The sequence below is a fragment of the Centruroides sculpturatus genome, unplaced genomic scaffold (genome assembly GCF_000671375.1).
Source record: "Centruroides sculpturatus isolate CEXI.00-Female unplaced genomic scaffold, Cexi_2.0 scaffold541, whole genome shotgun sequence".
NCBI lineage: Eukaryota > Metazoa > Arthropoda > Arachnida > Scorpiones > Buthidae > Centruroides > Centruroides sculpturatus.
In genome coordinates, this window is record NW_019384809.1 from 264,100 (window position 1) to 275,354 (window position 11,255).

The 11,255-nt window shown below is 40.3% G+C and overlaps 1 protein-coding gene across 1 annotated transcript; it reads right to left on the bottom strand.

The window, feature by feature from the left end:
• Window positions 1-1,036: 1,036 nt before the first annotated feature.
• On the bottom strand, window positions 1,037-6,370 carry LOC111629763 (docking protein 2-like). Its single transcript, XM_023373676.1, has 7 exons — window positions 6,099-6,370; window positions 4,603-4,975; window positions 4,454-4,527; window positions 4,176-4,390; window positions 3,949-4,112; window positions 1,297-1,620; window positions 1,037-1,229 (listed from the first exon to the last, which is right to left on the bottom strand). The coding sequence occupies exons 1-7, from the start codon at window positions 6,177-6,179 to the stop codon at window positions 1,177-1,179; spliced, it is 1,284 nt and encodes a 427-aa protein (XP_023229444.1). The 5' UTR covers window positions 6,180-6,370; the 3' UTR covers window positions 1,037-1,176.
• Between the last annotated feature and the right edge of the window lie 4,885 nt (window positions 6,371-11,255).

The following is an 11,255-nucleotide window of genomic DNA, read 5'->3' on the forward strand; positions in this document are numbered from 1 at the left end:
GATACAGATGCCGTATGACATCCTGCAGCATCCCAGTCCATAATTGCTGCAAGAGATCCTTTAGTTCGGCCAAACTCCTAAGCTGTCTAACTTGTGATTCCAGACATGTTCAATTGATTACAAATCAGGGGACCCAGAAGACCGGGGAAGTGTCGCAATGTGGCGGAGTCAGTTCTGTGGCACCCTTACATTATGTGGTCGAGCATTGTCTTGTTGGAAAATGGCTCTTGGGAGCTCTGCCACGAGAGGCAACACACGTGGCTGCAGGACTATCTTGGTCCCTTGAATCACCATTAGAGGCTACCGGCTGTCGTATGTATTAACAAATAAATTGAGATTATCCCGTAATTTCAACCACTCTATTTGTATTTATATTAATTGGATTAACGTGATTTTAAAAGCCATAAAAACCACGTTAAAAGGAAAATAGTGCCACATGGATACTAAGATGCAACCATTGTGGTGGAAAAAGTATTCATTTTTCGCCACCAGAGTGCGCCACGTTCACCTGCTTGCAAAACACAAGTATTGTGATAAAAATGCTTTAACATAGGTTAATGAGTAACGTCACTAACAGATGGCGACACGTTGAATTTTCTTATCGATTTTCCTTTTATTACGTAACGTGACGTTTCCGAACGAAATCAGAAACAATGTGTGACGTAAATTCCAGGTAAAGGGTGGATGTTGTGGATCAATCAATGGGCAAAATCTAAGTTGGAATCCGTTCATTATATGAGGAATGTATTCTCTAAGATTTTCGGAAAATGTTTTAGAGTCTAACACTTCGTATTCCGCATGTTTTCTTTCGTTACGGACGATGGAGGTTAAAACTCCGACGTTACTTTTGTCATTGCGTCGTCACCATCCTTCGCGTAGAAGGTTTAAAATAAATACAGAGTAGAATAAATAGAGAAGCGTCATCTGCCAGCCATAGACGAAACGATTTCGGGGAACTTCGCCCTTTACGGCTCCGACGGATTCAAAATAATGGAGGGGAAAAGAGGTGTTTTGATAGAGAAAAGAGAAGCGCTCGTACACAAATAAACATTTTTACTAAACAATAAATAATCAGCATATGTACATCAGTTACTAATTCGGTTACGAACATCAAAAAAAAGACGTCGGATCGTCCTGTGGGATTTCTCCTTTGTGCGTTTGACGATCTTCCAGGCGTTAATCCCTCTCCTCCTTACAGTGCGGATCGGTGGGAAGAACTTCGATGTAACCTGTCAAATACGATCTTTAGTTCTTTCGCTCGACCGAGTATTTCGGTCGAGCGAAAGAATCACTCACCTTCGTCTTCCGGTTCCGTTTTGGCTACCGTCTTTTCCGGTTCCGAGTCGGAAGAGTCCCCTTCTCCTAAATTCCTAACCGATAGGCAATCGGGGGTAGTGGGCAGCGACCTTCCGATTCTGGTACTGCCTTCCTGAGCCGACAGAGGATGTAGCATGCGACCTTTGATGACGTCGCACGATGACTTCCGCTTGGACAAGACGGGAGAATGTTCGATGACCGGAACGATATAGTTGAGGTCTTCTCGGGAAGACCGGTCGGGCGGACAGGTCTTCTGCCAGGCATCGGGTAAGGAGACAGACGGGATGCAAGGATCGGAATCGCCTGAAAAAAAAACGACAAACAACTTCCGTTATTTTGGGAAGAAAATATTAAACTCCGAGCGAGAATTAATGGAAGGATTTATTTTAAGAAAGTGACGAGATAAAACACGGGATTAAGAAGGATGGAATAGGTAAATATAGAAAGAAAAGAAAGACTGGAAGAGAAACGAACCGACCGCAAATATAATTAAATAACGTCGAGGTTTTTGTGGAAAATGGATAAACGTCAGATCCAATGGCTTTTTCCACATTTATTATTAGTTTAAATCCTCTGTCTCCTCGGCATCTCGCCTTTCTCGTCGTCTTAGTTACTTATGGCGGCCAACGCACTCTCCTTCCTTCCTCCGTCCATGGACTCGTCCGCATCGCTCGCGATTCAATTACAGATAGAAAAATAAAAAAAAGAACTGCTTTTGAAAATTTCCGGACAACGTGGAGAAGAAATAACTACGTTAGAAGAAATAGCTTCGAGCGTACTAGCTTAATACCGTCTTCCAGTGACAAAAGGACGTTGTTGTTTATAAGTAGGATATACAAAAACAAATATATACGAAACAAATAGCAGAGTTTATGAATAATTATCTTCACTTCTGTACTCGTAGATTCCTGAAAAATTTCTATTTAATAATCCTCAGCGGATGTGGAAAGCGCTTTTAATCGTATTCACACGGCCACTTGCTTAAGTAGCCCCGCGAGAATCTCTACCCTCTGTTAAAGAGGATTTTTGACTGTGGCATAACTATTCCTTAAGTAAAGAACGGTAAAGTACCCTCCAGGGCTTAGAGCCCAATCAATCTGAAAAATAAACAATTATTCTTATTTTTGTTCTATTGTTATATGTATAATACGATGTACTCACAGTTGCAAAATGATGCCAGTAAGTGTAATGAAAATGATAATATACATTTATTTAAAATGAATCGTATCTTGTTAGAACAAACACAAATTAATATTTTTCATATATAATTAAAAAAATTCTCATATTTATACCGCTCCACAGACCCAGTCACTTGTTCTGGGCCCTCTTATGTCTTAAGTGTAACCGCGCTTAATAGTAGTTACACCACTGATTTTCAAGGAAAAAACGCAATAAAAGTTCTATATAATTTACACTTTCTGTTTTTTTATTACGTTTTACATCTCGTGGGATCTAGAGAGCCTTTTTATTCAGCCCATAGTGGGTNTTGCTTATCGTTGAGCGGGAAAAATCTTCGAATTACCTCAACAAAGGGTTTAAAAGTTTCTTGCCGATATTTGGGTCCGGGTCTCTTTCCATCGGACAGACCCAGTCACTTTCTCTGGGCCCTCTTATGTCTTAAGTGTAACCGCGCTTAATAGTAGTTACACCACTGATTTTCAAGGAAAAAACGCAATAAAAGTTCTATATAATTTACACTTTCTGTTTTTTTATTACGTTTTACATCTCGTGGGATCTAGAGAGCCTTTTTATTCAGCCCATAGTGGGTTTGTCTAGCCCTGCCGAGTGGTGAGGGAGCTCGACGTATCCGGGACGGATCACCCCGCATAATAATGTTTTTTTTTTATCGAATTTTGTGGTTCTTCGCCGGCATATATTTTACATTTCGATGCAGCATTTAGAGAAAGATTTTACCAAAGAAAATATGCCAATGGTGAATTACCAAATAGGCACACTAGGCACGCTCCTAGAGCCTTGTCATCTCGAGGAGTCTCAAATGTTAATTAGCAAAAAAATAATAAGCCNACCACCGGAAAGACCTTTTCCGCCAGGTTTTTGACCAATTCGATTAACCGGAAGTGATGAGATTTGGGATCGGAGTTGGAAGGGAAGGTTTTCCGAGAAAGAAAGCGACTACACGACGTAGATCGAGTGGAAGTGGAGAACGGAAAACGTGAATTTCCATTACGGGTATAGAAGAAAGGAGGCAACGTCGAGAGTCGAGATAAAAACAGCATCGATTTTTTACTCGTTCCTCCGATCAAAAAGTGGAATTTTTGGGTTTGTAGACTACAATTCGAGTGGGATTGGACGAATCGTCGAAGGGAATTTCGTTATCCGTCCACCATGTTGTGTAACGAAGTTCGACGATTAAGTAGAATACAATAAAAAGTATTTGTTAATTAAATTTTGATTGCGTCGGACGAAAAACCAGGAGTTGGCCGAGATGTGTGCAAGGTGACTTGGCACAGTCCCGCTACGTTTATTTTTAAATCGAAAACCATAAACGGGCCAACCGGCTTCGTCCGCACCCAATGTAGTCTGTAGTTTACGTTGCGATATTTTCCTCCTTCAATTCCGCCATCCTAGAGAGTCACTTCATATTTTTCTTAAATTAAACGTCAATCTTACCCGATTTCAACGGAGTGGTGGTCTCCAGTTCCTGTTTGGAGTGACGTCTTCCGCTCGTGGCTTTTCTGGATGACCATAACTCCACCATTTTCTTTAATACCTCTATTATTTCGCGGCCCTTCTGCGTCTTAAATTGAAAGACTCCCTCGCCGGTAGAACACCTCCTAAGGAGAGAAAGAATCGGTTATCGACCCACCGTCCGGATTTAATACCCGGAGATGACTTACCTGCCAACCTCCAGCGTGACCAGAGTGGATCTGGACCACCCTCCCGCTAGGCTCTGGTGCCGAAACTGTCTGAGGTAGGCCACGGGCCACATCAGGAAGCATTCGGTCTCGCCCAGCCTGGCCAGTCCCACCCCGTGCCTACAGACTATCATCAGAACTTCGCCTCCGATGCCTGATTTTCGGCTGTCTTCGGTGTGTTTGACCGTCACCCGAAACTAAATGAATTACATCTTAGTCCTGAAGTCAATGGGAGAGGAAGGAAAAATAAGGAGACTTACGGGATCTCCTAGTCTGCAGGTGGACACCTTCCGACGACTCCGGGTGGCGTCGGATCGCCAAGCGTTACACGCACCTAAAATAAAAGGGAGAAAAAGGGTATCGCCACCCGTTGATATTAAGTTAATTAATTTGTTAGAGAAAAACTTACGATCGGGGAAAGAGGTCTCGGCAAAATGGTCCCCGTCGGGAGTGAGGTCGCGTCGAGGAATCAGATGTTTGGAGACACCCTTTCCATACTCTTTGCGGGCGATGAGGCTGAGGGCCAGCAACCAGGATCTGGTGGCCAACTCGTCCTCGGCCGCCAACAGAAGAGGAGACTTGCCCCGGCACACCAGCACCAGGGCGTAGGGAAATTTAGAGGACTCGGAGCTGTATCCTACGTGCAGACAACCACCCAAGTCAAGGGTCATCTCGGGACGTCGGGAGCCGAAGGAGACAGGTTCCTTCCCGTTGTACATCTCCAGGCGAGGATCGGATAGCCGAGTCTCGTCTCGCAGAACGAAATACCGTTTATGCCAGGCCTGAAGGAAGAGGCGAGACTTTAAAAGAAGGTCGGGAACAAGATCCGTCCGCTTTTTTATACTTTTTGACTGAAGGAACCGGACTGGTCTAAGGAAAACAGAAAGATTTTCGGCAGATTACGTAGACGTGAGAGGGCGGAGGAGTTTTAAGTCGTTCGTCCGATCGTTATTTATTTCTTCCAAAAAGGAGAAGAAATCGAAAGAAGCTACCGGTGTGGATAAACATTGGTCGGAGAGCGGAGGGAAGAGAAAGGCGTAGGAAGGTCGAGGCACCGACGCGAGTTTAATTATGTTCGAGAGCGAGAGAAGGAGAAGATTCGTCTCCGAGATTTAATATTTGTTCGGCCCGGGAGACGGGTCGTCGGCCTCTCTCTTTCCTCACCCGTCGGTTTGTTTTCTTAAGCAAATAACCGCCGCTCTTTCTTCTCTCCTCTTCTCTCTATGCCTTTTCCATTCCCTCCCCTGTCTTCTTTCTCTCCCTTTCGCCCGGGCACGCTACCGCCCACCGGCGCGGTTTGCTTATCGTTGAGCGGGAAAAATCTTCGAATTACCTCAACAAAGGGTTTAAAAGTTTCTTGCCGATATTTGGGTCCGGGTCTCTTTCCATCGGGATTCCCTCTCCTCCCGGATGTCATCTCCTTCAATCTTTCTACCTCGAGGGACTTTATACCGAGATCGACGACCGAAACGCTACTTTCTGTCTGTGGGAGAAGGGAGGACGTGGGGTTTCCCGCCGGAAAGAAGAAAGTTAATCCGCCCGGAATGTCGTTTAATCTACGGCCAGAAATCGCTACGGAGTCGCGACCTTGGGCGCTTCGCCATCCCCCAATGTCACTTTGACGATATCGCTCCCTCTGCGAATTTTCACTCTACCCGCGTTGCGGCATGACCCTCCTCGCTCCCTGTCCTGAAAGAAGGGACGAGACTTTCAGGGATTCGCGCGACTCTTTGAAAACTTATTTTTTTCAAAGGAACCGACCTCCGGACGAAAATCGGAATCGTTCGGGAACGAAACGTCGTCGTCGTCGGAAGATTTTTCGCGGCCAGGAGGACGGAACGCGCGTGGTGCCTAAATATAGAAGCGTTACACCTGACTCGAAAAGAGGCGAAGTAAAAGGCTCACCTTCAGCTTATCCCAACATTTTCTGGGCGGGCGCTTTATGTAGAGGTGGCCCCGTTTGACCACCGCCGAATCGCCTTCCATCCGGCTATTTACCCGGCGCCACGCCCGCTCGATCTTCTCGGATTCTCACCTCCCTTTCCGTCGGTCTCTTTAATACCCGCCGCGGGTGGGGCGACGGGCGAATGCAGCGCCCTCCGCGGCGCGGGAAAAACACCACAGTGCCATTGGTGGAGATTCGGCGCGAGAAACGAACCGCCGGACCAACGAGTGGAGAACGACCAGAACGGCCGAAAAAGGTTTCCGTTTCGATTTTAATCCTTCCTTATTTACGGAGGAAAATGGCGTGGGGAAGTCGAAGAATAAAGTTCCTCCTCCCGTAATGCGCTTCCCTAAATCGATAAGACAGGATATTGGTTTAGGAGAAGGGAAAATGAAGAAAATTTATCGCTTGTTTGTTTTTTAATACCAGTCGACCCCCCTATAACACTGTTGATTATTCCGTTTTATATGAATTCCATGTTGTATGAGTCACTTAGATTTTATAAATACGTGTGCCGGGCCGTGAAAGGCTCACGTATTTGTAAAATCTAAGTGACTCGTACAACATGGAATTCATATAAAATGGAATAATCANACATATATATATATATATATACAAAAAAAAGGAAAGATTGACGTAGGTGACAGACATAATTCACACTTCTTACCAGATATATATAAATTTTTTATGAAGGTCAAATAATTTTTTTTACTATTTAACCAAACCTGAGCCATAAATTTTTCAATTTATATGGAATAAAGGACAACAATATATTGCTTGCTTTTCAAACTGAGAAATAAATTGTATTTTATGACAAACAAACTTCTTCCTTTCATAATTCTGTTCTTTCTGATTTACAATCCTATTATATCAATTCATAAACATAAGGACTGAATTACTTTATTTTCATTTACTTTATTACTTACTTTTTGCTTATAACCTGCAGAATATTGCTAACACATAAATAAAACATTTGAATAGCCTGAGCATAAGGCTAACCAGCCTTATACTCTGTTCCTATGGAGAAACGGGTGCTCCATAGGTAAATGTTTCATAATTGCAATTGAAAGGGGGTGGGTTACATGACTTTTTTAATTCATATTTTAAACACAAATAACCTGGGTAATATGCATAAACGTACAGTAATTATTAAATATCATTAAAAATTTCTATATTATATGAGGGCTGTTCGGAAAGTTTGCAGCCTCAAATAGAACAACAAACAAAATAATGTTAAAACTTTTTTTATTTTTCAATGTAGTCTGCTTTGTTAGCAATGCACTTATTACAGCGATGTTCTAGCTTTTTTATGCCATTACAATAGGTCAATTTGTCAAAGTGTGCAAAATACTCGTTTACTTCAGAGATGACTTTGTCATTTGAGTGGAATCTCTTTTCAACCAAGAATTATTTTAAATTTGGAAAAAGGTAGAAATCACTGGGGGCCAGGTGAGTACGATGAATGTGGAACTAATTGGAAGCTAAGTTCGTTTATTTTTTGTTCAGTGATTCTGGCATTATCGTGGTGAAACAGAACCTTCTTCTTCAAGTGTGGCCTCTTTGATTTCTTTCTTCAGTTTTTCCAAAAGTATACAGTAATAGATAGCATTGATGGTCTTTCCTCTTTCTAGGTAGTCAATAAAGATGATTCCTTTAGCATCCCCAAAAAACCGAGGCCATCACTTTCCCCGCTGATGGAACTGTTTTTGCCTTCTTTGGTGGTGGCGAACTGGGGTGTTTCCATTGCTTCGACTGTTCTTTTGTTTCAGGAGTGTAGTAATGGATCCACGTTTCGCCAGTCACAAACCGACGCAAGAAATTCCGTGGGTTTTTCTTGTAGAAGTCCAAACACTTATTTGACATCAAAGTGCAAACACGTCTTTGCTCAGCGGTCAGCAGGTGCGGCACCCAACTTGCTGAGACCTTCGTCATACCCAAATTTTCGGTTAGATGTGGTGCACTCGGTCGACAGAGATGCCTGTTGTCTCAGCTATCTCACGCGTTTNAAATCTAAGTGACTCGTACAACATGGAATTCATATAAAACGGAATTATCAACAGTGTTATAGGGGGGGTCGACTGTACTTGATACAATTTTTTTTTTTTTTTTTGTTAAATCGGAGTCTGTTATATCTAGAGTCTACTAAACTTCATTTTGTAACAAATAATCCGTATTTATTAAAATATTCTTTATACTAGACCATCTTGTTGAAGAATACACGGAATTAACAGTGTCCCGAGTTCTTCATAAGCTTTACTTTTTTTTCCTTGTATAATTTCTATGTTTCCTTAATCATTTTATGAAATCTTCTATTGGATCTTCCCTAAGCTCGATAAACTACCATTTCCAATATTTTCTTCAATAATCAATTACTATAATTACTTGCTAACAGGAAAAGTATGATGTACAGGGGCAAGACACTATTGATTACAAGACCGGCATTATAACGATGTCACAATAAATAAAGTCCCGATTTAATACTATAGAATCTAAGTTTAAATATAGAATCAATGAGATAACTAACCTTAACTTAATTGTTTCTTCTAATCTATCCAAAATGGTGAAAAAAAAGGTGGGAAAAAAAGTCTGCAGAAGTATGTGTGTGTATTTCATTTAATATCTCAGGAAGGGGTGACGATTAAGTAACGAAATTTGGCACGGTAGCTTGTGTATAAGGGGCATTGATGCTGTTAAATTTTGGTGATGAAAGGACGAGGGGGAGGGGAGATAGAGAAGGTCACGCGTCAGACTTAATGAAGATTTTACTCGTTAGCATTTACAGATCTTTATAAAACTCATCGGAATTAAATCTCTTATATATGTATTTTTAATTGTAAAATAGGAAAGTTTTTATAACAAAATCTAATAATAGATGGCGCCATATATAATTTAATTTATTATGATTAATAATTAAAAAGTGATTGTTTAAAATCAAATCTCATAACAACCGGGAAAGCTACGCAACTCGTTGGTAGATTTATTTAATATTTCTGTTAAATTGGAATTTTTCCTAGTAATTCTAGACGTAATGTAATGGTACAAATTTATAAAAAAAAGAGATCCAGTTACCGTCTCGTCGTTGTTTATATCAATAATGAGTATTAGAGAAGCTTCTGATGGAAAAAAGTAATGTCCTTTCTTACTGGTTATAATTGGATATCTACCTCGATACGGTTTTAAACAAAATACTTAGATTCTAGATGAAATTATTGATTGCCACGCATTTAATTAACAAATTATTGATAGCGTAATATTGGATTTAACTAAAACTTTTGACTCCGTACATCGCGATGTTTTACTTTAAAAATTAACGTACTTTATTTTTCGACGAACCGTAACGTCTAACTGAATTAATCTTGTTCTAAATTAAATTCAGTTTAAGCTTATTCGGCTGCAATTGAAAAAAAATTATAGACGTATAAATTTCTATTGTCGTCCGTATTTGAACATCCGATTATTTCGATTCAAATCTTCCCCTGAAAGCAGTTAATAAATGACCGGCACGACTCTGTTGCTAACAGGAAAAGTATGATTTACAGGGGCAAGCTGCTACTAATTTGAGGTGGAGAGCATATTTGTTAAATTAAAAATATGTTTAAATACTGTAGCCATGCACTCCCACTGTGCACCAGACAATTTTTATATTGAACAAATTCTTTTTCTGGTTTTAAATTGTCAATTTGTTCTTCCATTTTTTTGGCATTGTTCTTTGGTTTCTCGAATACTTCCGTAGATGAGATCCGGGTCTTCTTTTATGGATGATATTTGATTCGTTAGTTTATCATTGGAAATGTTTATTAGGTCGGAGAATTTTGTTTCATAAAACTGTGGTTGGGATGTCTGGTGAGTTGCCAGAGTTAGTCGGTGAAATAGAACAAAGTACATTTAAATCACCTGAAGGTTTCTTTGGACTATGTGATATTATATCTAAATAAGAGTTAATAGCGGCTGAGGAAGATTCTTGTGAGTTGAAGTCTGATAAGTCTGGAGTTGGTCGAAGTTGGTTGGTCATTACTTCCCAGTTTAGTGCAGTTTAATGATGGTCTTCCACGTTTTACCGGAGAACGTTGCATGTTCTATTCTAATTACAGTTTCATCATATATTATATCAGCTACACATCATTTGTATACCTTAATTCCTTTAATTTTATTAATTTTATGATCTGTTTTCCATGATTAATTCAGCTAACTTTGGCTCTACTGCGTGGTCTTTTCAACAGACAAACACAAAGAAGAAAAAAATATTATTACTTGGTCTTTCTAGGATATCTTCAATAGAATAATCGACGTATGAAGTAATGCTGTTTAGACAAGAACACGTGTAGGTAGACGAACGGTAACGAAACGTAGCTCTATAGGAACCGGGCTTAATAACTGTAGTCGATACTTCCGTTAAGAAGAGAGCACGTTTTAAAAACGAAAATCGATCCGTTAAGTGGCCGATCTGTAATTAGCGCGAGAGTTAAGGTATCGGGTGTCTCGACGTAGAAAGCCACCGACAATTAAAGTCTCTCTTTAATTGTCGGTGTCTAAAGTCTACATTAACAATTTATCTCCATTACTTTTGGAACGAAAAGAGGGCAAGAGAAGATTCGATTCCGCAATATCTGCTTATTGTTTTAATATTTGTGTTGATATCTGTTCTACGTCTAGAATAAAACTTTAAACTCGGATGTTATAAAGTTCCACTGCTGTAATTTCATACGAGGTCTTCCCTCACCACCGGGGCTTACTAAGAGTTTAAAAAGAGGAAAGGCGAAGAGAGTTTTAAAAAAAGTATATCACGTAGGTGTAAATACAAATCAGTGTCTGTAAATCCCACGATATCTATTTTGTCAATAGAAAGTTCGTCTATTGTAATAAATATTTCAATAATCGTTGTATTTAAACTTTGGATATTGAAGTAAAAAAACGCCCCAATCCGTGAGTGCGTTGATGAATCAAAGGATTATGATATAATATCGACTCTCTTAATGGATAATAAAATATCTTTTATTGAACTCATTCTTTTCATCATGGAACTTTCAGATTGATATGTACTGTATATATTGATCCGGTGTGAATCCGGATATTTAAGAGTTTCCTTGTTTCTTAAGTTGTGTTATAAAGGAAAGCTC